Source organism: Oxyura jamaicensis, chromosome 2, assembly GCF_011077185.1.
Source record: "Oxyura jamaicensis isolate SHBP4307 breed ruddy duck chromosome 2, BPBGC_Ojam_1.0, whole genome shotgun sequence".
Classification (NCBI taxonomy): Eukaryota; Metazoa; Chordata; class Aves; order Anseriformes; family Anatidae; genus Oxyura; species Oxyura jamaicensis.
The window spans coordinates 125,547,481-125,575,339 of record NC_048894.1 but is presented as its reverse complement, the minus strand read 5'-3'; the positions used below and the strand labels follow the sequence as shown (position 1 = coordinate 125,575,339).

The 27,859-nt window shown below is 39.9% G+C and overlaps 1 protein-coding gene across 2 annotated transcripts; it reads right to left on the bottom strand.

Moving 5' to 3' along the window:
- Positions 1 to 1,643: 1,643 nt before the first annotated feature.
- RDH10 (retinol dehydrogenase 10) lies at positions 1,644 to 27,525 on the bottom strand. 2 transcript variants are annotated; one of them, XM_035318416.1, is made up of 7 exons: positions 27,327 to 27,525; positions 26,953 to 27,292; positions 26,410 to 26,639; positions 6,887 to 6,985; positions 5,455 to 5,600; positions 4,955 to 5,086; positions 1,644 to 3,048 (listed from the first exon to the last, which is right to left on the bottom strand). In XM_035318416.1, exons 2-7 carry the CDS (start codon positions 27,236 to 27,238, stop codon positions 2,925 to 2,927), a joined length of 1,017 nt encoding a protein of 338 aa, XP_035174307.1. In that variant the 5' UTR covers positions 27,239 to 27,292; positions 27,327 to 27,525; the 3' UTR covers positions 1,644 to 2,924. The 2 variants fall into 2 exon arrangements, with proteins under 2 accessions (XP_035174307.1, XP_035174306.1); XM_035318415.1 differs by having other exon boundaries at positions 26,410 to 26,642; positions 27,327 to 27,522.
- Positions 27,526 to 27,859: the final 334 nt, after the last annotated feature.

The window sequence follows — 27,859 nt, the reverse complement described above, 5'->3', positions numbered from 1 at the left end:
TGTTCCTGTGTCATTACTTGTTATTTATTTATTGTTATTTGTATTAACTTCAAACTTTTACCTGAGCTATTTAAACTACATTGCCTTTGTGCTGAAGTAATAGTTTTATTGGTTGATTTGTGCATAGGCAGAACCCCGAAGAGACACAACAATTCTCGTAATTTCTGATCCTAGCTTTAAAGGAAGCTCTCAGCATCACGTGGTATTTGCAGCAATTTAGGGCAATCTAAATGGGGGAAATCCCAGTTCCTACTCCATGCTCAGTCACAAGTCTTCACTTCCTGCTCTGTCTAATGCACCCATGCAACTGGAAAGCCACCAAGTCAAAAAAACATCTTGGATGGGTGACTATCGTTCTTATTGCTATTTCTTTTAAGGCGTGGCTAGAGTTGTCAGAAATCCAGGACTGTTTCTAAATCAGCTTCTCCATTTCAGGAAGAAGTAACATTTTGAATTTGTTTCTTTTGAGGCTTGAGTTGAATTTAAGCTCAGTCTAACATTCTGCAAGACGTATCATCCATTTTGTTAAGTTTGTAGTCGTAGCTGTCTCCAAGATATAAGATTAGTCTCAGATAACCTCCTGAAAAGTACTTAGTCCTTACCATATCTACAAGGCATCTCTTACCTCCTTTCTCTATATGTGTCTAATTGACTTTTGAATAGGAAATTCAAAGTTAAGGCTCTGAACCCTTTTAGAAACATGGTCACAGAGGGCTCCAGTCAAACATTTCAAGAAGAGAGATGAACCATATGTTCAGGAATGGTATTGAATTTACAGAAACATAATTGCTAATTAAAATAGAGCCTTACAAGCCCTAAAATTTGCTTTTTAAGTCAGTCTATTACCGTCATAAAATGTCATGTTGCTTTACAGAAACTTGATATTACTGGTCAGCTTTTCATTTCTCCATTTCCATCAGGCTAGTAAGTGTCTTGGGTATCAGTATGTCAACTAGAAAAGCTGCTTCTTAGCCTGAGACAGCAATATAGATTAAGACATCTTAGAGGGAAAAAAAGTGCATTAAAATGATGCTGTGTAATGGAATGAAATTTGCTGTACTTGCTCTTAGTGACTTTGCTATAAGAACATGAAGTTAATGACTTCCCCAGGGTCAAATTAAGAGTCTTTTTCAAAAGAGCACGGAATTTGGAATAAGGGCTAATGTAAACAGTTTCTTCTACTTTGGACTATTCTCTAAACAGGCTCAGTTAACAACACTATTCTCCATATAGATATTGGATTTTTTTTTTTTTTTTATTTTGCATGTTATATATACACAGTAATAATTGTAGTTGTACTGAAACTACATTTACTTTTTGAGGCATTAAAACTGCATCCACACCAGACTATTTTTATGTAGATCTAAGTGAAACTCTATAGAAAACCAAAATGGGTACTCTTCAGAAGCTCTTTGACCAGCTACTTTGTTGATGAGTTTAGAAATGATAGAAAACTGTCAGCTCCTAAAGCCTTATTTCACAGTGCTTATTGATCAACTTATGAGATTAGACTGTAAACCATGTAGTTGACAAAGCGGATACAGGAATTGAGCAATAAATATGTGAACTGTGTTGATACTAAAGAGCTGGAGCAGGCAACAGTAGTTTGAAATAGTCTTTCAAGGAAGCATTCCAATCACTGCTTTAAGGAAAAGGTGGCTCACTTTAATAACCACAGGCATTGGTCACTATTTAACAAGACATTCTAAAAAAGTAATCACAAATTGTCCAATAGTAGTTTACAAGTGGATGGTATACATTAAGATACAGAGGTAGAAGTTCACTTTTACAATGCTTCACTAATACAGATTACCAAATTCAAGGCACAAAATTGTTCGCTTTACAAAAAATACTGTAAAAATGTCATTTGCTGTTCTACAATGTGAGTACAACTCAAAAAAATCTTTACACCCTTCTATACTCCACATGTAAAGTTGCATCAGGCGTATTCTATTCTTCCTTTGCTAATAGTTGGCATATGACCAGCAGTTACATAAACAGTTTGTATCTCAGCTGAGTTGCTTTGTCTTTTAGGCACAAGTCCAGTTACAGAAACTTAATACAACAGCTTCCTCAGGGGGTGGGAAAACTCTGTCGGAAGTATGAATAAGTAGGAAGAAAAGAAACGTATAGTCTGTAACAACAGGTTGGATTCTGACATATGCAGAGTGAAACAGAACAGAGCACATTTCAAATCAAGCAACTTGAAAAAAGTCAGTTGAAATCACTGACTGAACTCCTAGAAAACCAGATGCCCAATACAGGTTTGCTCAGAGTATTTCTGAGACATTCACTTGCCTTGGAATCGGCAGAGATTTAAAAATGTATTTTTATCTTTGTTTAAATAGAACACACACAATTGCTACAAAAGAGAATTACACCACAATTTGGCCATGTGTCCTTTAGAGAGCTTGGGACAATGTAGGAAGAGATGCATTCAGAAACCAAGAAACCATCCTTGAATTTGCTAAAAGGTCATAAGTAGTAGCTTAAATCTCAAGATTTCCCTCCCTTCCCAAATACCATAGGGAAAAATGAACAGCTTCTGAAACATTGCATCTTCTAGTTGTAGACAGCTCTTATAAACCTTGGCAGGCTGAGGAAGAGATATCACACAGTGCATCCCTACAAGTAGTAGTATGACTAGCTTACTGTACATACAGTGATATTCTAAAGGACAATGGTGGCAGCTACATTGTAAATTCACTTTACCTATCACATTTTCCAAGTACTCTAGTCAGTTTTATTTACAGTATATTTAAAAAAAAAAAAAGTTTTTAGAGTTCAATACACAGGTTTAGGACCCAAGAGAATGCCACAGTAAGATGTTGACATTTGCATCTCATAGATGCAAGTGTGCTTCACAATTTATTTATGTAACATTATCATATTCACCTATAAATCTTAGTCCATCCAAACCAGTGTTAAATTCCATTTTTTGCTTCATTGTTGTTTGTAGCCTGTTTCCTTTGAGCAATGAAAGGGTACATACACTTGTCTGCTCCCAAAAACCGATACATGCATACAACTGCTTCAAAGGGCAGAATACTGCAAAAGAGAAATTATAAAGTTGTTAGAAGACAGTATAAAGCAAAGCCTCCATGTACTTGGTCTTCTTAAAAGCAATATAATAGTTATTGTGGGGGCTTCCTAAGAGACTTAGCGGATTTTTATTTGCCAGGAATACTTACTGAGAAAATTGAAATTCTAGAAAGTCTGAGCCATACAGGCAGGCAGAAAGGAGGAAGAAGCTACTTATTCACATGCCTCCAGCTTAGACTGGATGTTCTGCTGCTTCTTTACAAGCTTGTTTTAAAGAGGTGGGGGAAACTGCACTGCAGAAAGCCTACTAAAGCCAAAGTTTCTGCTCAAAACAGCATCAACAGAAGTCAGACATTTACGAAACTCTTTACTTTGGGATTAGTATTAGTTAATGCAATTCTTTGGTCATCAGATGGCTAACAAGTTTTACATGTTCTAAACTCAATCATCCATCCTCAAAAAGAGGTCTGAAGCAAAGAAAGCAATTTCCTTTTTGCCCCCATCAGATAAAATTCCAAGAGTACATGATGAACACCTGGCTATGGACCCTCCCTCTTTCCTGCATCCACAAAATATTTCTTTTATTTCAAGGGTGGTAAGTCAGGAGCTCTAGTGAAGGACTACAATGGGCTTTCCTCAGCCCCTGGAAACAAAGTGACACTCATGCAATGGAAAGCAATACATAGAATCTAGGCATTAGGAGAAAGAATCACTGAAGCACTGAAGTAGATGTCACTGGTACAGGTGTCTTCGCTGGCAGTAATACTGCTTGTGCAGTAGCCACTGGAGGGACTTTGATCTAAGTGCTGCTGCCTGGGGCATGGATTATGCAGGATCTTTGATCTTCCTGTTGGAAGCTAAAGTGTTGAATGCAAGACAACCCAAAGGGCCTTTGATGTCACTGCTGCTGCAGGAGGCACTGCTTGTAGCACTGAAGCACCCTCTGAGCATCTGGATGAAGCTAGCTCTTAAAGACAGTAATAGTGATCTCAATTCACTGACAGAAGAGACACATACATACTCTCTTTCAGGAAAGAGGTAAGCAGTCGAGGTCTCTAGTCTTTGGTGATCCTGTCCACCAGGAGGGACTTAAAGCAGAGGAGAACAACTGCTTTGTAAGTAGAATAAAAATCACCAAGACTCTCAGTTTCAACCATCCCTTGCAGAAGGACAGTAAGACAGCATTATATTTTAAAGGTTCCTCCTACACACTACAGATTTAAAACAACAACAACAACAACAAACAAAAACAAAACAGAAAAATCTGTGCAGCTGTGAAACTGTTCTCTATGAACTAGTAAGTTATGTTGAATCAGTGGAATTGAGCCAACTCCTGTATTACCCTGAATCATTGAAATGGAAGCCTAGTTACAGATTAAGCAGAGTTCCCATCCAAAACCTGTACTGTGTTAGGACAAAGGAGATAATTCCATTAATTATCCTTTCCTACAGCTCTGCAAATTGATTCTGAATGTGCAAATTTGCAGCTTGTATACCATATCAATGCAAGTCCTAGGGGATCTGCAGGCAGGGCCTCCTGCATACTGGTCCTGCAGACAGCTACAGGATCCTTTACTGTAAGCTTCCTCATTCCCCATTCCTAAAGAGGAGTCCACAAAATGGAAGAAAGGTCAGTTGAAGAGAAAAGGAAATCTAGGGAGGATGGAAGATACCAGAAGGGCAAAGCCAGGATGCATAATAAATAATACATAGGGTCTCCGTTTTATGGAGCTTTCCATGAAAGCAACCTACACTTGCGCAAGCCGAGAAAGAGACAGGAATTGTGACAAAACAGCACCTATGGCCCTTGTGTGGGTAGGAGGGTGTTTACATCTATAAAGTGGACATGCTCACATATTCCACTAGCATTCTGTTGCTTGTATTACCAACTAACTGGCATTTCAGATATTACCTTTTCATGAAGGTGACCATATACATGAGGCGAGGTGTGCAAATCATCGGCTGGTCTGTAAGGATAGCTCTCATAGCCTGCTTTACACAGTATTCTGGCTTCAAGGGTGGAAGGAAAGGCTCGATTTCTTTTCTGAAATGTTTGATTAAGATTGATTAAGAAGATATGTAAAGGACTGCCAACCTCAGAGAAGTCCATTAACCCACTTTCTTTTGGAATGCCTCAACAATGTCAAAGGCTTCAATTTTTGTGTTCACTATTCAGTTGCCACAACTTGCCAAAAGGCAAAACTTGTGCTGTCTAAGAACAACAGGAGAAAAGAAATTCACTGAATTCAGAAAGTCCTTTTCTGGAGTTGGGATTACAGATCCCATTAACATATCTTAAAGCAGACATAATATTTATTTTAATATTTTTATGGTAACAAAGTTAAATTACCTCCAAGCTTCAAGTATATTTTGGAACACTACATACACAGGGCAGAAAAATTTTACACTCACCTGATCCTGCACCCCCTGAACATTCCTGTATCAACAAGATAAGGGCAGACTAAAGTTGTTTTGATTCCGTCCTTTTCGGCAGCCTTCAATTCATGGCTCAAAGACTCGTGAAAACCTACAGCTCCAAATTTGCTGGCACAATAATCCTGTGTTGGCAATGATTGAGGCAAAAAAAGGCAACTTAAAAAGGACAGATATGAATCGTGTTTAAAGCCAAAACATATTTGATGTGATTCTTCACAGATTTACAAAGCAACAACAAAAGACACCCACTGAATATAGCATAACATAAACTCATTTATCACTTCACTTTTAAGGCAATTAGCACAGAACTATGAAAGCAGAAAAGCTGAATGTAGGAGGAGATTACCTGGGATTCAAGTCTTTGAATCAGGCAGGCTCATATGGCAAGTTGCTCTGATTACCAGTTTGCTTAATATTAAATGTTGGAACAAAGGACTAAGAAACTTAATACTACCTAGGGTCAGATTTGAAGAAGCTTGGATATTTGGCAGGGCATAGGTGTAGAAATCTAAAATGTTTTATTTTTTATGTTAGTTTTAACGGGAGGTATAATGGAGATTTGAGTGTATCATATGTTTAATTCTCAGAAAATTATATAGCTTGCTTATCTCATAAAAATAATAAAAACTGAAAAATAACTGCAGAGACAGCAGTGACATTTAATTTTCAGCTGGATGTGTCCACCTCTGCTGGTCGTCACACCCACAGTCTAGGAAATTCTCTCAAGAATTCTCAAGACAACAAATACTCTAAAAAAAGCTTTTACTTACACCAGCTTAATTCATTTCTGTTAAGAAACACTTCAGGTTAAGATCCTGGATTGAGCCTAAGCCATGCGCAAAGAAGCCTACATCTTATGGGGTAGTATGACTGTCATTCCATTAAACTCATTAACTTGTTTTCACCAAGTGAATACTTTTTGTTCCCATTTGCATTTGTGTTAATGAGCCCAAATGCAAGCTACTATGCTCTAATCCTTACCTAGTTTTATGTACCAAACAAGTCACAGAAACTGGTGTCCTCAAATGGCTGCCAGCAACTAGATGACCTAACACATAACTTGGAGCCTAGTGAAGCAGGTGAACCATATATTCTGGAAGGAAGGCAGGAAGACATTTCCTCACAGAAACAGGAAACAAGAAACATTACTTTTGAAAATCCTTGCCTTTGGCATAGGGCTTAGCACTAAACTTCTTGGCAGGAATAGGTAGGTGGACACCTTTCAGATTACTAAAAATCACCAGGTTATTCAAAGATCATCCAGCATTCTGAACTCCTTAGCTGTCCTAGGCTTCCATTGAGACCTGTGGATCCCATGCACAGGGAGCTGTTTGGTGATGGTGAGCATCTGACTGTATTTGCTGCTGCTAATGCCAAAATAAATAAATAAATAGATAGTCTAACGAACCTCCACTCCAGCAGTACTGAACAATCCCAAGGAACTTGCAACTGTCACGATGTGCCCATGATTCATTTCCAGCATCTTGGGAAGGAATGCTTTAGTTGTCTACGAAGTAAAAACAAAACAAAGAAACACCATGAACATACTATATTCATATATATGAACTACAGGCGTTCAAAACTTTTATCTCTGTTTGTTATCACGAATTTAGAAGATCACTGTGCAGGTTTTGAACTTCTCATTTTTTCAAAAATGCCAACAGAGTATCTACAGCATGTTTGTGAATTCAGACAGCAAGGACTGTATCTCCAGAAATCCTAAGGGTAAAGGATCAATTGGGCTCACACATGTTTATTTTTCTGCAAGAGACTAGTTATCAGAAAAAGATAATTTTCCCCTAAAATGGAAGTCACATTTTTCTAAAGACAGAAAAAGGAATGCAAACTGTTTAATTATGCCATCCAGTACATCTATGTTAAGATCAGTGCCAATTAGCAGTTCTAATTATTGACAGCATGTTTTATCAGTTAGATATGGTTGGTTTTATCCACTTACCAACTTGTACAATAAAGAAGTACTTACATTTTACAATAAAGAAGTACTGGAGATGGAAGTTTTGCTGATGTTACCTTTTCCATATAAAATACACTAAAGATCTAGTAGTTTAAACCGTTTTCCATCTTTATTAGTATCCATAAGCATTGCTCTAACTAAAACTAGATGTTCGCTTCTATTATTAATTCCATATTTTAAAAGGGTTTCAAAGATAAAACAAAATCAAGTGTCAAGATGAAATTATGAACGATTTTAACCACCAATCTTTATGCTTTGATTATCTCAAAGTTTGTTTTTGTTTAAACAACCAAATCAGAGCTAACACCTTTAAAAAATTAAGTTTTAAGTGATAAATTGAAGGCAGTTGCTAGAAGATCACCTTTCTTAGAATACCTAGCTGTCATCTGTTTTCTGAAGCTGACTCAATCCTTTCTTTTTTAATATATCAAACAGAGCAACATAGATGCTAGAAATCAATTAAGTAGCAAAATGATCTGTTTAGTTACGATTTACTTTGGCTTGTAGATTATCAGCATATACTACACGAGATTACTTTTAAACTGCCAAAGAACTTCAAACAATGCTTGTTAATCACAAATGTGTCTAGTTAATATATAAATCTTCTCGTGGCAGAGCTATTATTCTAACTCACTCAGAATGATAAATGCTTCGTCCTTCCAGAAACCAGGTCTTCCCATCTAATTTGGATCCAACCCCAAAGCATGCAAATGCCCCTGAAGTATTTGCTGCTTGCTTAATTGTTGGTCTGAATCGTGTCAGCTGCATTGTTAAAAAGACATGCAAGCTACAGCTGAATCCATCTAATTCCATTCTTATGCTGTCTGCATTTTCCAATCACAGACGTCAGGACAGTTTTGCTCTAATGATTTTCACATGTTCTTGTACAACGTTTTTGCCTGCAGGTGTTAAATGACTAATCCAGACCTCCTAACACCACACAAAAGACTGTTTTCACTGGACAGCTGGCAGATGATAGAAGATTAACAGACGTCCTGACTCCTTGCCTTTTCTACTGTTGATTCATATAACTCCTAGATTCTGTCATAACCGCATAATGAAGCTAATTGTAAAAAATAATCTGAGAGCAAACCGCCGTGCATTTGTTTCTTTCCTCGTGGCAGGGATCATTAAACCTCTTATACAGAGCCTCAGAAAAGAATTTAGTTCACTTGTTAAACTAATCTGTGCCAGGCACATGAAGTTTCAGCCTCTCTTCCCAGGTTGCGTGGCAACACAGCTTAGCCATCCTGGGGCAGCACAGTCTGAAAAGGTAAGAGCAAAGTGGCAAAACTTTGCTTTGCTCAACTTTTACAGCATGTTGTTCCTCTGCAGCCTGCGTTACACCCTCCGACACCAACCAACGTACGTTGGCCCAGATCTTCTGCACCATCCTCATTAGAGAGCCGTGCTCCCAGCTCAGTCCTGCTAACAATTTACTCCCCTCCAGAGCATTAGTCAGCTCCCTCGGCAGTTTCCACTTACGTCTCAGTTATCTGTCCACATCGCATTGGAATGACTGATTGCCACCCCGCACTGCCAGAAAGCTTGATAATGCAGGCTGAAGCTCTGCCTGCAAAGCACAGTAAGTACAGAAAGGAAGGGCCACTTGCCTTGGAGTTTGTATCTTTAGAAGGTGGGGGGGGGGGGGAGAAAGAAGGAAAAGAAGCAGTAACAGTTTTTTTTCCCACCACTTCCAAAGCACAGATCGTTGTTTTCTTCCATAAGATAAACAGCAGGAACGTGCATGAAGCTTCTTTGGGCTGTTTTTCAATCATCTACACTATAACGCTGCCTTTTTTCCTTCTCCCCTCTTTTTTTTTTTTTGGAGGGAGGGAAATATGTTGTACTATAACTGTGTCCATAAATGCCTGTACTTACCTATGGCTAAAGATGACCAGAACTTACACAGGCATGCACATAGACATGGGAAATAATCAGAATAACTGCAGAGCAGTAAATCTCAAAAAGCATACTCCTAACTGTGCGATGCTCCTTCAAAGCACAATGATTACAAAGCCTGAGTTTTCAGAGGTTGTGACTAAAGTAACCCATTTTTAGTCAAGAGCAAACTGGCACATGACGAATGAATTCTGTTAAGGACCTTTGGGGTGATGTCTTCAGCACCGAATAACTTCCAGCCACATAACTATGGTCACTTCATGCAAGTCATCTCTTCAGAGGCCCTTTACAGCTGCAAAGGAAAAAACGCAGCCACTCTGCTCTGAGGACAATTGGCAATTCATGGAAATCTTCGCATGAGACCTCTGTGTTCTGAAACAGCCCATTCAGAGCAGGGCCCTGTACTTTGTCATGGGACATTATCCTGCTAATCCAATTAAAACCTGAAGCTAAGGTGGTCTATAAAAGATAGTGCAACTATCTTATGGACAAAACTTAGCAGCCAACTATCAACGTCTCAGCTAAATGGATGACAGAGAAAGTCACCTCGGTTGCTGCCATCCTCCAGCCATCTGCTACAGCTGGGAGCCAGTGCTTAAAAACAAGCGCTGTAAGAGGCAGACACACCCTATCAGGGGACACATTTCCAGTCTCAGAGTAAAGGCTTGCCCACTGCTCCTCCCAGCCTCCTCTGGCTGGGAAAAACAATCCCAAAGTGAAGTTATTCTCTTTCGTGGTATAAGCAATCCCCAAATAAATCAGTGTTCTTACTGAGCTTCTGGCACAGCCCACTTCCTTGATCAAAGCGGCTTCCTCCATACTCTGGTCCCCAGTTTTTCTGCCTGTTACATAAACCAGACCAGCCTAGTTTCTTGTCACTAGCTTCTTTCAGCTTCAGCTACATCTGCCTACCAGACCTGGAGTCTTCTGCGTGCTTGCTGTGCTGCTCAGAAACTAGTTAAGAGTTCGACTGGTTCAGGGGCAAGATGCCTCCTGGGTGGCCTTCCCATCTGGCGTTTGTCTGAACAGGTAGCACGGCCCACATTAGTCTTCCGAGGTGATGCATGGATGTGCTAATCCTCCACCAAAAAAAAAAAAAAAAAAAAAAAAAAAAAAAAGTATTATAAGATGCCAAGCAAGAAATGTGGTATTGTCCATGGCATTAGAGGTCATGAACCAGGCCCCGGAATAATTCAAATTGACTCAAGTGATTTAATCAAGCTATCTGCCTTCTGGTTTGATCCCTTAATTTTGGTTTTACCTCTCACAGCTGCAGAGGAAGACATTTAACTAAAACATTTAAGTACTTAAAGTCAGTACTTAGGTCTTTCATTAATGACAAACTGCACACACTTTTTTAACACTGAGGAGAAACCAGTGAATATAGTACATGAAAGGAATTGTGTTGTGAAGATTCAGGAATGATATGAGTGTTTAACATCAAGAAATTGAATTTGAGCATCCTCTTTATTCAAAATTAGCACTTTAGCCTCCCCCCCCCCCAAAAAAAAAAAAAGAAGAAGAAAAAAAAAAGCATGGTACAAATATGTTATTTCTAACCTGCATTTCAGGTTAGATAAAGCAGGTAGGTGGGATAGACAGGACATGTGAAGCAGCTCTGAACAGAGAGCAGAGCTTTTTTTTTTTGGAGGTCTAATCTTTAAGTTTTATGGAGCCTAAAGACCAATTCCAAGCCTTCTGAGCCATTTCCTCCATAGCTCTGAATATACCAGTAAGAACAAACAGTTCCCAGTAGCTGTAACCAAACATGTATTTCATATGCACACAGCTTTAATGACTTATTTCTCATAAGTGTGAAACTGAACAAGCGTTTACATGTCACTTCATAGCTTTCATAATCTGTTCTCAACATTTTGGTTTACGGCAAATTAACTTCTAACAGTCTAGCACTTCTTCCCTCCCCTTCCCCAAATTCTTCAGTTCCATTCTTAATGAAACAAAACTCAAAAGATTGTGCAACACAAAGAACAGCACAGCTGCAATGTCAAGACAAATTAGTCTAAACACAGCAAATGAGAATATGAAGAAACACTGTGTTTGGGAAAGTGATTTTTTTAATTAAATTTTGGAGTAATTATTCTTCAAGTAGAAAGCAAGCATCCACAGAAAACAATGTTAGATGTAATGCAGCTCAAGACAATGAATTCTGAATGCAGAACGTACACCAAAGTGGAAAAGTACATGCTGCCTCATGTTAATAGACTTGTCTTTATATCAAAGACACAAATAAAGCACGTACCAACACGTAAGGTCCTTTAAGTTTCTATTTTTCAATATAGTTCTTTTTTTTTTCACACTTTCTGCCTTTTGTCAATGCCCAACAGCCATTTAGAACTATTTTGATGGCATGAACAAGCTGCTTCACTGTAAAGCAGAAATTCCTTTATGCCAAAGGAATAGCTCATTTTCCAAGGGGCCACCCTTCATGTAGGGTGGATGGAGCACAGTTGTTTTTCAGGGGTTGATCAAAAGAGCTGAGATTTTACATCACTGTTATTCCACAAGAGTGGCATGCTGGTATAACAGATATGACATTTCCCCCCAAGCCAAAGCTATTCCTGACTGCCAGAACAGCCAGATGCGTAAACATAAAAGGGTGCAACATTTGGGTAACTGCATTGTTTTATCTTCATGTTAAGACTCTTCGGCCAGACCCATGAGGCAAAATCGGTGTGATTAGTCAAGGACTCATCCAGACAGCTCTGGTTAAACCTGGAAATAAGGTACCAGAAATCATAACGGCCTGCTGCCATGCGTGTTGGCTAATGCCATGATAGTATTATCATGAAACAGGGGAGCTGGTCACAAGAAAATGTTGTTCCAGTTTTTGTCTAAAATGCACGTTACATCCTACTCCACATTACTCTCTACCCCACATGGACATCCACTTTCCCTATCTCCCCATTCCTCATGGATCACAGAAGGACACTGCAGGTTCTTCTGCTTCCACATCGGACAGTGCACAGTCACTCACTCCACCACGTACCGAAATTCAGAGATTGCACACTCCTTGACTTCCCTTTCCATGCTTCTAACCGGGAAATAAGGCACAAAAGTTTGACAAAAGAACACTTTAACTCTTCTGTATACTGGCTGTGCAGCCTAACCCTTAAAGACAGTTTCTCCTAACTGGGTAGAATAGCACTAATACACTCCTACATGTTAAAAAAAGAAGAAAGAGGTGCCTGAAAGGCAGAAAAAAAAAAAAAAAAAAAAAAAAAAAAAAGCATGGCAAGCTTATTGGTAAATATACTAAAGTTATTTTCAGCAACAGCCACACAGCTCGTCTTATTTCAGAAGATAACCACTTTAAATACACTTTAAAAACACTGGGTGAAACTTCATTTACAGGATTACAGCAAAAGTCACTGCCAAATACTTTTAGAAGAGGTCTTGAAAGTATACCCTAGAACTGTGCAGCTCTCAACGGAGAATTTAATCATGCTAGAGGTTATAATATCCAAAATGCCTTCGCAGACACCAAAGCATGCCATTACAAGCCTGGATTTAACTGTTTATTTTCCTTTCAATTTTTTTATTTGGTTCCAGTGAGAACTGAGCATAATAATTGGACGTTTGCACTATCATCTCAGTTACTTTTTCCGTATTATCTGCAGAACCTTCTTAAATTCCATTATAGAAGCATCTCCAAAATCTCTCTTTAAGGTGAGATTAGCAACTGTGCAAAGACTACACTCAAATACCAAGTATTGTGTTAGACTCTAGAGAGACTGCACAGCACACTGGACAGGACTCTGTCAATAACATGCTGAATACAGAAGGTAGACAGAAGTTTACAACTGCTGTTGACCTTTCAAAGGTAAGGGACCAAAATTGTGCCTTGACGTAAAAATGTCTCAACTGGCTGTTTTCAAGAAGGTCTGGGTCCCCTCAGGATAATTAGTCACTGTCTAGGTAAATATTTAAAGAGCCGTGGAAATCAGTACTATTTTTGATCTTCAGTTTCTATTCTCAAGAAGCTATAATGGAAAAAATAGGCCAGAATTTTGCAGTTTTCATAAAGTAATTAATTAAAAAAAAGAAAGCCATGCATTTCTCTGGACTGTTCATGGGTCTACCCAGATCCTTCTGTAATAAAAAGGATCAAGAGGTACATATGACTCCTGCAAGCCAAGCTTCCATAGACAGCTGTATTAAAAGCATGAAAACAAAATACTCAAGGATTGCCCTCAAGTGTGCCTTGAACAGGTCTTGTGTTCGAAACAGAAAGCTAGAGCTTCCAATATTTCATTTTGAAAGGAGTCCCTTAGTTACATAGCTCCTGGCAGGCAATACAACCTTCAATTTCTCACTAAAGCTTTGCTTGTCCTTCACATAAAAACCCACTGTTTTGGGGCCATGGGGATTCCTTTAATATTGAACTGCTACAGCAGTTAATGCTTAACATACATGCACAGTAATAATGTTCCAGTTGCCTTGCAACCAGAAGCTCATGAAAGAACAAGATAGACTTAAACAGAAGTCTATAACGATGACGAGTAACAAGGAAGCAAAGCCACACACGCGCACACACCAATACTTCGTATGCCCTACATTTGCAGATAGACTGAAACTACAGATAAGATCTATCCAGGTTAAGAGGTGAAGGTAACAAAATAAAGTAAATACCCCGAAGAACTAAGTCACAATGAAAGGCAACACCAGTTAATTTAAAACTGTATTTGATTTACAGAGAAATAAGCATCTTTTTTCCTCTCTCCAACTCTGCGTGAAATACTGCTTTGAAGTACATGGAGTCTCCACTTAGTAAAAACATAAGCTATTACTTGAATCACTTGTTTCGTTTTTAATTCATTATTAATTCATGTCAGTAATTAACGTTCCTGTTCTCTCCTCCCTCATGGTTGATCCATACTCACAAAATCCCCTGCTTCTCAAGAGACATACTTAGCCAGCTGAGAAGCATTAAAGTTGTACAAAAGTAGGTTAAACTTTATTTATTGAAGTTTATAAGTAGGTTACATCTGTCATGCCATTTCCTAAAGAAAAAGTATGTTACAGACAAAATTTACATTTCTACATTGCTTAGCATTTGTAGTATTTACGGTCCAATTATAAAATTTCTTGAATTTTCAGTAATAATAGCTACCATTTTTTCCTGGGAATGTTTCGGTTATTGTAGTGGTTCCTCTTACACTGAGTAAACTCATGTTGAGTGTATCAGAAGAAAGCTGAAACTGAATTAAGTAGTTTCCTTAATCAGAACTTAGTGCCACAAAGCTGTTTACAATGCGTAGACAGTAAAGATAAGATAAGTAATGCTATTCAAAAAAAAAAAAAAAAAAAAAAAAAAAAGCGCACAGGAAACTAATACCACTAGTTATCTCCCAAACATTAATCATTGTTTTCCACTCTTTACTACCAGAACTAATTACACCATGCCTACGGCAACTGAACCTAGCCTGGCTAAATTGTCTTTTGTATAGTTTGTTAACAGGGCTTAGTTGAAAAAGGGTTGTGTCTATAGAGAGTGGAATATGAAAAGTGGTTAGGAAAGGACATTGCAACAGAAACCTTTGGTACTATTGCCTTGCCATGTCACTACATTGTCTCCCCCTCCCCTTTCGTTTAAGGCCTTCATTTCCTGTGATCCTACCCCAAATTGTGCAACTAGGACAAGAGCAGCAAACAGCTTTGTTCTTCCCCTCCTCTGAAGTGCAGGTAAGTAGTCAAGCATGCTACCTAAATAATACAATTCCTGCTGCAGAAATTTTCTGCTTGAGAGTCAAGATGGAAAAGGTATAATTACCTAAGGCTTATGGTGATCTAGTGCTAATCAAACTCCCAGTTGCTTAACATAAAGACTTTTTTCATTCACCACCACAGCAACAGTTTAGGGCAGGGATGTAGGTACATATACCACAGCTAAAAGTGGTCCTGATTTCTCCTTAAGAATATTTCACTTCTGTTTAGAGAGGCCACTGCTTTATATGCTTTCTGGGCATGAAGAAGTTCAGGCATTCAAACTGAACTGCCCTTGTTAATTCTATACCAGCAAATGGAAATTAGAGCATTTATGGTACTGGTATGCAGTCCCCACCTTTTTGCTCCTGAGATCTTTCTTGTGTTCTCTCCTTCTGAGAGGAAACAGATTGTAGATTTAGATTTTCAAGCTTTTTAAATTATTTCCACCCGCAGAAGTCAGATCCGTCCTGAAAAGTGTCTGATCCTTCTAATGAGTATATGTTAACAATAACTCTTGCGGAAGCATCTAGCTACCTTTAATGGACATGGTTTTATATATACTACCATACATGCATGTAAACTTACCTACTTTGATCTGCACTTTGCAGATAACAGCTTGTATAACTTCATATATATGCATCAGTATATACCATCTTTTAAATTAGTTATCGTATATTTAGGGCTCTTCCCTCCACTTTTTGTAAATCTTTGATTTCATGTGGCTATGAATAATGGAGCACCTTCTCCACTTAAGTCAGCTCCCTGTTCAACAGACCATTTCTCTGCCTCTTGCAAATGAAAAAGCTCACAAGCCATCAGAGACTTTGCATTCTTCGATAAGTGCAGTTTATAAACAAAAAATCTCAGACAAGATGCTTGGAAAAGATGCTGATTCCTCTGTCACTTCTCTCTTGTATCTGCCCAATACAGGTTTTTGACTGTAATAAATTACCTTGCTCTGTCTGAAATAGTGCCTGTTCTACTCTTTCCCTTAGCTCTTAAGACCTTTCAGATGGAAAGAGAGAGTCCAGCGAGGCATTGCAGAGCTCTGACAGTACAGTCATATTAGATTCACAAAAGCTAGCAACGAACAGGGGAAAAGACAGTCTATTTGCTTAAGCAGTGCAGAAGTGCAGAACATAAGTTGCCAATGGTGTTTGTTGTGTACTTCAAATGTCAAACTAAAATTTAAAGGCAGGGAAGGATTAGTAGTAGGTTAGATACCAAGCTAAGTGGGCTGTTGGAGGCTCAGCTATGTGTTTAGTCTGCCTCATATTGCAAAACAAGCATGATACAAGCCTAGACTGAAGTGGGACTTGGGAACAAATGCATACAAGCAGACTTCTCTAGCCAGCACAAATTTAAGGCATAACCAAGCATGAGAACAGAAGCTTTCAGACAAAGTAGTCATGCTCTAAAGCTGAACTCCTCCCTCCTGCCCAAAGATATCTTATTAGGCAAGCTGATGTTTATTTTCTACAAACATTATCTCATTATACCCTCAGACTATCATAGCTACCAAACCACAATTACTATTCAATTTAAAGCAAGTACTACACAGTTGGCAGCAGTCACTGCAAAGTAACATGCAGTTTAAAGAAAGCTAATCCTTCTACTTGGATCATGTCAGCATTTGAGCTTTCCATATACTCAAGACTAATGCAGACCTCCAACACCACTGTGACAGTCCAAGTACACTCCTGAAAGTTTAGGGACTTAAGTTACAACCTCAATAGGCAGCACTTCCAACCTCGTATTCTTCCACAGGCAGATCTGTCAGTAAAGAAGGCCTAATTTGCATTTATTCAAACGTCAAATTTGCAATTATTTTAGAGTTTGCTCGTCAAGTGATATAAAAAGTTAACAGTTGGCCGATCCTTCCCGCAGAAGTTGGTTTTAAGTCCTGTTGAAGTGAAGTGACTAGAAATTCTACTTTGTTTATATACTGACAAATGGCCAAGTCAAAGGATTTGTGGTGTTTCAGAGCAATGTTGACATTAGTGTAACAAACACGTCAGTCCCTCACCTTCATTAGCACAAGTCTGTAGCAAATGTCCAACCATTTGGAGAGAAGTTATTTATTGCCAGCTATTTGATAATCTTGACAAAAAAAAAAAAATGAAAACATGCCTCTATGAGTCAGTGAAGAATCCACATAAATTCATTTTAGAACAACTATTAGATAAGAGCTCAGAATATTCTGTTCAGTGAATAAGAACACAATCCAACTTCCAAATACACATTTTTCTCCAGCTTGCCATAAGCTTAGTCATCTTCTGGAATATTTAGTAAAGCTTAGTATTTTAGTCTGCATGTTTCCAAGGAATTACTAGAGAACAGTACTGTCGGAACTACTTATGGAAAATATGAAGTCATCACTCGTGTTTTACAATTTATGTAACAGGCGTTTCAAGAAGTGGCTAAACGGAAAAAAAAATGTCTCAAATTTTACAGACACCTTAAGGCAGTACCTCCACAGTTCTGCTATCTCTAAGCAGAGTCTACATGCAGATGAAAGCTGAGTCACTTAACTCATCCTTCCCAGTGCGGTAACTAAGTCATTGTCTCAAATCAATTACTTTATGAAAAGGAAAGTGATTATGCCATAACAATACCTCATAAGAGGAACAAGATTAGAAGGAGAGCTTCCCTTTTCACTTAATAGTCTTACTATCGGCAACAGAAAAATAAAGAAGCATTTACAATGGAATGAAAATTTAGCTTTAAAGTTTGTTCAGGAACCAGTAACACCCTACTAGAAGGCTCCAACTTACTGTGAAGTAACTCATCAAATGAGAAGTAACATTTTTAAAACACATGGAGCTAGGAGTTTTTTAAAATACAAAGAGTGGAAATACTTCTCCCTACTATCCCCTAGAAAGGATTTGGGGAAAAAAAAAAAAAAAAAAAAAAAAAAGACTTAGCAGGTAAATTTTCACTTCATAAGCCAACAGATGCTAAAAAGACAAAAAACTGCAGCTAATGCAGTAACCAAAACAGTGGCTAGTAGAGTTTTCAAAGATTCTACTTGTACAGGCATTATAACAAGGCACCAGCAAACTACTCACTTTCTAAGGGAGTAGACACTCACTTTCTAAGCATAGATTTACTTCCTTTCTTTGCCTTTCCCTGGAAACTAAGCTCATTTCCCACATGCTGAAACACAGCTACAGCCTGTTTTCCCACATCGAAACAGTAGTAGCACAACTGATTTCCAGAGAATACAAACAGTGCAGTAGACCTATGTAGATCATAGCTTTCTATGGTACGCAACAGCAATCACGGTAGCAGTGCAAGGCAATAAGCTAGAGCTGTTAGCACAACAGAAAACTAACCTACGTGTATCTAAGGGTTTTAAATAGTGGTTAAAATATTGCTCTCTGTCTAGAAATTAAGTTGTAACATTCAGACTTATGACAGTGATAGATTTTCTATAGCTTGGAAACATTTATGCCTAATTAAATATTGTAAGTCTGTAAATCCCATTCTAAAAAATCTCTTTAACAATGAGGCTTCACTAGACAGCTGTAGAGATCCTGTCCACTGCCACACAATTTTATTCTGTTCCTTCCCATCTTTCCCAAACATAAACCAGCTCCTGAAACTCTGAAATTCTTATGAGGTGATTCTAGTCTCTAAATAGAAATACTAATCAATTTGACAAAGCAAACAAATAGCTTTCCCCTGGACCTTCTAGACAGGTTAGAGAGCTGAACTGGCTTACCCAAGGATCAGATGAATACCAAAACCAGTGCAAGGTAAGATGAAGATTTAAGGGATGGTCCCATGTGTCAGCTTGCCACCACTAGGCTGCCTTGAAGTTTCATCATAAATCAACACAAATTTTGGACAAGTTACAAGCATATGCTCAAGTGCTTTTACAAACTAATGCTGTGAGGGAGTGCTTGAGAAGCTGTCACACAAGTTCAAACAGATGGCAGAAGTGACCAGGGCACATTTAGGTGCAGAATTCAACAGCCAAACAAACTTGAATTTCAAAAGGCTCACACCACGGCAGTCACCTCTGCTCCACAGCTGTTCCTGCATTCCTTGGCCTATAACGCCCTCCCCTCCCAATCATGATAACTCACTTGTGTCAAGTGTTAATTTGACTGGCATATAAATCATTATCCTAATACAATTATTTACAAGAACAAAGTGCTCATTCAGAAGTTTAAGCACCGATGTAAATCTCTTCCCCATTTGTGGCATATCTTCTTTCAAACTAAACCCTCAGGAACAGAGATTCTACCAGGCTATGCCCACTCACTCACATCGTAACTATATTTTGAGAGACTTTTTTTCTTTCCTTTAATGAGCAGGCTAAGAAGACCACAGCTATGAGCATACAACAACGTATGTAATTCACCAGCTTCCCTATGCAGAAATACTTCTACCATTTTTCACAAAAGACAGACAGGTCTCAATAACGCAATTTTACCACTAGTGTGAATAGCCAGAAAACCCTGAAGGCTGGGGAGCATGGTTTATCAAGTAAATGAGCACTGTAGAAAGATTTAGTGTTACAGAGGCATAACAAAGGCTCCCCCCCGCCTTCAGGGTCCCCAAAACAAACAAACAAACAAAAACCCACCAAAACAAAACAAAAAATACAGAAGTGAAATCAAAGCATGAGAAGCATTGGGAAACAGTAACACTTTCCAGCTGATAAAGATAAAAGTAGAGAAGATTTTAAAAGTGCGGTGCTAAAAATGGCAGGGATGGCGCTAGAAAACACAACGTTCATCTTTCCTCGACCTGTCTAGTCAGGGTAACTGATGACACTTGGAACTACCAAAAAGGATTGCTAACCCACACAGTTCATTTAAAATAGGGCTGAGGCAATGATGAAAAGACTGGGTTAGTAAGACACTTAGGCACATCATAATTAAGATTGCTTTTCTCTACATTTGAGCACATAAACACATCTGTATTCTAGAAGTGTGATATAGTCACTTGGCTATTACAGCAAGGTAATAACGTCCTAAGATCTCATTAACATTAGCTGCTTTTTGTAAAATTAAAGACATTCTTTGTAGATAGAGGACTCTGGAACTTTAAACTCTTTCGTACCTGATCACCCCATTGCTGTCCTAATCTCTACAGGACAAGGAAGGCATATATATAATCTTTTATACTGGGTATTTCTTTGGGACAGTGGAGAGGCACCTTTCCACTTCTAGCTAGGTTAGGCACCGTTGTGGCAAACACTACTGCTCCGTTCAAGGTTTCCCACCTCCCCAAACTCTTCACATGTAACAGTATAATATCAGATCAAAGTCAGCGCAGAGGTTTTTGCTTATTCAGCTGACTTAACTCATTCTGTAAGAAGCAGGAATTTAATCACCACACTGATTGCTCATCCAGGACTGTTTCTTCAGAGCAGATTAGCAATCCTGAAAGCACTGATATGCTTTGCTAACAAGTCTCTAACCCTCAGAAAAAGTCACAGGAGACAAGCTGTGAGATTATCCCAAGTGCCTGACCTCTGACAAGCTATATTGCACTTCCATCTTTATTTTAGAAGACTGCAGAATCACAAGCCACTAATAATTTACTAATACTTGAATACATCTCAAATTGTTTGAGAAGTCTTGGCACATTCCCTTGAGAACAAGTCTCCCCTTACTTAATGGGACTTTCACATGGCTTTTCTGTGAAATCTATTACTGCTTTCATGTAAACTCTACAACCTTTGGCCAGTTAAGCACCTGGAAGTAACTGGCTGACTGCATTGTATTCTACCGTCACAGGCACTCACCTACAGGCAACAAACAATCCAAAGGTTGCAATGTGAGAATCTTTATTTCCTGTTGTTTGAGTCCAAGTTCCATGCACCTTTCAACTGATGCAGCAAATTCATTTCCAAAGTGTGCCTGAGCGCAGCCACCACGAGAGCTCGGGTTTAATTGAAGCAGCTTAAGGAAGACCTGCCGGACGGCCAGATTTGTGAACCAGCTGGGACAAACATCAGGCACTTAACACCATTACAGAGAAGAGAAATGCATGAATTCAACTGCTGTTTGAACAGAGGTCTGTGTTCTCTACCATGCAAGTACGACTGCCTAGCACAGAATGTATTTGTAGGAAAGCTGATTTTGTAATACATTCAAAGGTGTATTGGATGATTGGAATGTATTGGATGCATTGGATGACAGAAGTGTTGGTAATAAAAAAAAAAATCAAGAGCCCTGTAAGCTGTTTCGTTGAGACTCCTTGATGTGCATCTACTCATTTACCATCAAGATACTGTAGACAATGTAAAGCCATGACTGAATAGGCTCAGTAGACTTCAGGGAGTACACTTCAGTAATTTGTGGAACAGCTACAGTTCAGCTGACAGCACTCTGGATTTTCAATTGTCTGTACTTGACTTCACATGATTCCCACAGATGGCAAGCCAAGGGTTGTTTTTTCACCGCATGACTTAAGACCCACTTATCTATCCATCCCAATGTGCTTAATATGCTTGCTGATGCTGCAGTTGACTCCACTGTCTGAAGACTCATTTTTATCCTTACTTGTGTCTACTCTGGAAATGATGCAAAATCCTTTCCAAATCCTAGGTGCCAATACCTAGGTTTCCAAAGCCTAGGTGCCTTAATCGGATGTGCTTTCTTTGTTGCTGTTATAGTTGTAGACAACTGTGCTTGTCTCCCCAGAGTGTGTCCATAAAAGAAATCTATGAGGAAAGCTTCAAGCCAGTCTCAAGCCCACTGAAACTTCAGAAATATTTCCACCCATTTTCTAAAATTTAAGTACACTCTTGCATAAGAATGGAAAATTGAGTTTTCTAGAGTATTAATCTGGAAAACAGTATTTTCCTCAACTGATAAAAAGTTTCCTCTATTTCCTTGAGAAATAAACCTAAGAATATATGAATTACAGAACCATACTGAAGTTGCAAGTTGTAAGTAAGGATGGCCAATACCCCTGTTTCCATAGCTAAGACTAACTGCTTTTGGTTCATATTCGTTACCCAGCATGCTACCACATCATATGAAACACATGTGCTGTCTAGTGTAATTTACTGGTGGCATGTAATTGGAATCATTTCGCAAGGAAAAGTTAGTTTTGATGACACTTTTTGGATCGCACACGCGGTTTGGCTTGAACTTGATCCAACTTATTTTGGAAAGAAAAAAAGTCAAGAACTCAAACTTGGTAAGTAAATGTACTCTTCTTTGGATATCTTACAATGAAATTAAAACAATTAAAGCAGCTAATTCATCCGAACCAAAATGCTAAGTACAGCTAGCTGGCATGTTAGTAGAGTACTGTGTGTACCTTTGATCGTAAACACTAGAATTGTTGAAATGAAGACAAACCAAACTGCTATGCCCATGGTCTACAAATGATTTGTCCCGGTATAGTTTCAGATAACAACTTGATCTAATTGTCTCTTCTGTAGAAGTGACAGCATGCACACGCTGTGTAACGTTTCCACATTTAAGCTAAAGAAAAACTACACATATAAGTGAGCTTTATTGAAGACCAGGGAACTTGAAGAGATTAGAACACCACTACTTACAGAATAAGCTGCTTATTTTTCTACAGTTTTAGCAAGTCTTTCAGTCTAATTAGACTGACAACTACAGTAGTTGCATGAATATGTATTTGATTTAGTTAACCCTTTAACTTCCATTAACTTTCTTTCCTAGGTACATTTAAATTCAGGGTATTACATAGTCCAAAATATCTAAGTTACTCTAGCAATATTCCCCTTTTTACTCAATATTTATCTCCTCCTGTTATCAGTGTTAAACTGCCAAAGAGACTTGTTACATCCCTGAAAAGATAAATATATAGGCATAACTTCAAAAATAGAGTAGCTTGTAAGTGAATGAACACTGAGTAAGGCAGCAGTACACAAGTCTGGGACATAGTCTTTCACTATGCCTTTTTTTTTTTTTTAAAGATGACAAAGCTAGAGCTAAATGCTTTTGCTTCCCCCTTTTGGTAAGTTGAAGAGTACTCATTTAGGAAGAGAGCTTCACATTTAGAATTCGAGGCTTCACATGACAGAGAAGCACAGAAGTGATACCACTGTTCTAAGAGCTGGATACTAAAGATCTGCTCTACAGAAGGACCTTCATATCACAGAACTTTGTGATGCCTGACTTGCATTGCCTTGCCCCTAGTTCTCCAGCATGAGTCCTATTCAACTTTTGACTCTAGAAGAACTTCTCAAGAACTATGCTGATGTATAATATTACTGTCTACTTATTCAGCAGTAGCTTTATAACCTTATGTTCAGGAAAAATAATAGGTACAAAATCTCAATCTGTTCTGAAATAATTTCTACAATAGTTTTTCTGTTCTGTGATCTAGAACACAGTAAGTTGGTACTTCACTTAAAGCTTTATTGTAAAACTGTTTTTTTTTTTTCTTAGAATTCATTAAGCAACAATTTAATCTTGCACTAACTTAACATTCTTAACATTTTTTTAAAATCTGGATCCCAATATATAGGAAGAGAACTCCCCGGTCTGCAGAAGTTCAGTTTTAGTAATTGACAAGTGCAACCAAGTAAGTTACGATTCTCACAACAGTCAGGCAGGAAAGATACTGTTACATTACAGCTACAGTTTTATGCATCTGCAAATTATAGTAAACCAGAACTGGCTTGTTTCAAACCGAGAATATTTTGTCCCTGTGTTTTCAATATCAGAAGCATTTGAGTTATCACAGCATGAAATAACAGGTTTTTAATACTGCAATGGATTTTATGCTGTGGAAACTGCTACATGATGCAGTGGCGACATGTTTATACAGAACACACATAGGAAAGCTTATACAAATCATGGATGTCAGCAAAATGGAAAGCATCTGTTTAGGCTGTGGCATACTGCTAAAGCTCTCCTTACTGCCAGCTTGTGATACGGTACACAGCCCAGTCAGAGTCCCAATAGCAGGCCAGCGAGACTTTTATCTTGCTGCCTACCACAGAGGTTGGGCAGCCTTTGGATCATAGCTGTTAACACAGAGCAAGCGTGGTTCACCTGCATTCTGCACAGAGAGCAGGCAACCAGCCTAATTTCAGAGCGGACAATACTGTAGTCTCACTTGCCATTCGTAATATAGAAGCACATGGAGGCTTGATTAGTGATCAAGGTATGAGGAAAAAAATCCTGTATTATACAGGAGAAGAAAAACAAGACCCAGGAAGCAAAGACACTGAAATACAGAGCAATGTTACGTGGAAGATCCTTGTCTTTATGAAATCCATTTACAGCTTTTTGGATAAAACGCCCTCCAAGAATAGTTAAAAGTCTACATAATACTCCAGAGCATTCTCTTTGCTTTTGGACCACCAGTTTAGCTGACACAGAAAAGTCTAGCTGCGTAAGACTTCACACATCTAGACACATTGTTTTATTTAAGTCAGCATTGGCTTGCATCAAAAAAAATTGGCTTCAAATCAGCTGATTCAGATGATACCTTATGAATTAATTTATTATTATTTTTTTTTAATAGAAGTCCACCCACTGTTGGTCAAGCCAACCTGTTCTGGGATCAGGAAGGGGAAGACTAGGAAAAAAGCTCTGCCAGCAGCAAAAAAATAAAATAAAAGGAAAAAGCAAAGCAGGACACAGGATCTGCAGGAAGCATACGTATGAACAGATCCTCAAGTAAATATAAAGGGTGTTAACTGCTCCTTAGAAGCTTATGCCAGTACCTCAATTTTCACAGTTCAGATTTAACTATACTTTTTTGGATTAAAAAAATAGTCATTTTACACTAACATTTGGAGATGAACGAAACTTATGGAAAAACAATCAGTGATCCTAGACTAAGTTTAGTTTTACATTACTGTAAAAAGACAGAACACACAGGGTGCTTTATAAAGGTCTCTGAAACAATGTTATAAATAAGTGTATGACTTAGGCCTGAAGGAAGAACAGCTGGAAAATTTAGGATCCTCCCATATTTTAATTCATGGTGATGTCATAATTTAGAGTTCTTGGAATCTTTGTCAATTCTGCTTTTAAACCACATCAATAACAGTCATTAAATCTAGTGTACATCTCTGTTTGCTTAAGCATCAGTTTAACTTTTATAAAGGGGAACATGCAGAACTTTTAGCTGTTGTAGGAAGTCCTATGAGCATTTTCATCACTTTCCAAATTGCCTTAAAACATACTTTAAGGTTTAAGAGTTTCTAAACACAATCTTATGTACATCGAAGTTTAAGCACTCTCTCAGCAAGCTTTACAATACATTGGAAAAAGACTGCTCTGCCACTAAGTGTTTCACAGAACAGATTTGAAGGGGGCTCCTTTAGGGTTATGAAACAGCATGTAGCCTCCACGTTGGAAACCCAGGTTTGATAGGTCCTAAGTTTTGAAGATGAAGAATTTTACAGAATTTTATTATCAAAAAGGTAAGAACAGACAAAGAAAGCTCAAGTTGAAGTATATTTCAGATTGCTTAATCCTTTGATTGTTATGCAAGTGTATTTCATAACCTTATTTGAAGTACCAAAGAACAGTTCTAATACTAACAATGGGCTCAATCTGACAGTTAATGCTAACCCAAGTGTGTATCGTGCCCTCCTTCGACATACCAATTTATGTAACTCCACACTACAGTGAGCTTAAAAATAAAACACACAGGAAAACAAGACTTAAGTAGAAGAGAAGAATGAGATCAGATAGCTTCTCCTTAATTAGTAACTACTACTTACAAAGACAGTATCACCTCAGAATCCACTTTAAAGGTTTTTCTTACTTTAACTGCCAGCCCCAGGAGAAAGCTATGAGGACAAATACGCAGGATTCCTGAAAGAGTGTTCTTGGCTTGATTTCTTGAGAGATCTTTTGCCTTTCCTTCCAGCCTTCAAAAGGAAGGGTTTGCCTCCAAGGCAATTTAAGCAAGATTTCCAACAGATTTTTTTAAATGTATTTTTTTTTTCAGAAATGTTCACTACTGTGAGCTTAGCATTTTAAAGCCGCTAACATACTAGTTAGTATAAAGCTACAGGAAGAGGGGAGTGAAGTCATTCATTAACAGTAACAACCTCTAAGCAGATTCAGAGGTTACAGTTGCAAAAGACTTCATGCCAAGGACTGCATAAGAGGGCATGAGATTTTTAACTCCAGATTCTAAGAGGACGTAGTTGATTTAAAGCTATTTATTAATAATTTTAATACCCACCATTCCTGTTAGACAGAAAGTTAAATTAAAGAATAAGAAACCTGCAAAGTAGCCAGCTTGCTGATTAAAGGGAGCAAGTGCAAAACCCAAGACAACAGGAGTTAGGCAACAACAGTTAATTTCCTAAAACTAAGTGACAAAAAGGGCAGCATAAACAAGTTTATAGTTACCCAGAAGTGTGCGTGACAGTTGACCATCATGGTCCTCTCGATAAGCTCATCAGGACACTCCAGGAGATGGTGCCCAGAGACCACGCCGGCATTGTTAACCAGGACGGACACCTCACCAACCTCTTTGCGGACCCTTTCCGCTGTCGAGTAGACGTTTTCTCTCTTGCCCACATCGCAGGTGTACGTGTAAACCTGCAAGTTGCAATGGGGCAGCGCATCTTTTTCTCCATCTACTAAGGAACACAGACAAGAGAACAACACGAGCCTTACTTGGAGTTCCAACATGCAAACTGAGAGTTGAGTGGAAAGCGCAAGCCGGTTTCCATTGGGCTAAACTTGCACACAGCGGTGCCACAGGGAAGAACTCGTCACTTTACTGTCGCTGCCAGGTTTAAAGCCGCCGCAGGACGCTGCCCGGCCGGGGAGAGCTGCCCCATGCCCGGGGGGACCCTCGGGCACGGCGGCTCCGAGAAGGGGAAGGAAAAGGGAAGGAAAGGGGCACAGGTGAGCTCCGGGGGGGCATCGCGAGGGACCCCCGCTTACCTTTGGGTGCGCTGGCGGCCTCGGCGAGCTCGCGGTAGATGTGGCGCACCATGCCCGCCGTCTCCTCGTTGCTCTGCGTGTTGATGTCCCACAGCACCAGCAGCGCCCGGCGCCGGGCGAACTCGAGGGCGAAGAGGCGGCCCAGGCCGCTGCCCGCCCCGGTAATGAGGCACACCTGCCCGGCCACGCTCTTCTCCTTGGGCCGCACCAGCCACTTGGCGGCGGCCAGCACGAAAGCCCAGAGCACCCGGAAGGTCACCACGAAGAGCTCCAGCAGGATGTTCATGCTGCCGGCCCCGAGCCCCCGCCGCGCGGCTCCGACACCCGGGGCCGCCCCCGCTGACCCCCGGTGGCAGGCGGGCGGCCGGAGCCCGCCGCGATCAGCCCCCACAGCCGGGACGAGCCGCCCCGCACGGAGCCCAGCCCCGCCGCCCCAGCCCCGCACACCAGTCCGGGGAACGAGCCCCAGCACGGCTCCGGCCGCCCGCCCCGACCGCCCGCGGCCCCGCTGCTGGCAGTGAGCATCTTGCTCGCTCGGCGCCCTATATAGGGCGGGCCGGGCGGGCGGGCGGGCTCCTCCTCCCCGGCTCCCCGGCCCTCCCCCGGGCCGCTCCGCCTTCCCGGGACCCCCACACCCCCTCCGAGCCGAGCCGAGCCCCGCCGCTCGGGGGCCGGCGGCTGCGAGGCGGAGCCGCGCCGGTGTCCGCTGCGGACTACATGTCCCGGCGTGCACTGCGCCGCCCGCCGCAGCGCCATCTTGAGGCGGCTCCGAGCGCCAGGGGCGCAGCGTCGGGGCTGCGGGCGCGTCCCCCCTCGGTCCCGGCCGAAGTTGGGGCTGCGGCCGTCTGGGGGAGCCGACGGGGCAATGGGAGGGCTGGAGGTGTGATGGCGTGCATTTGGTGTCGGA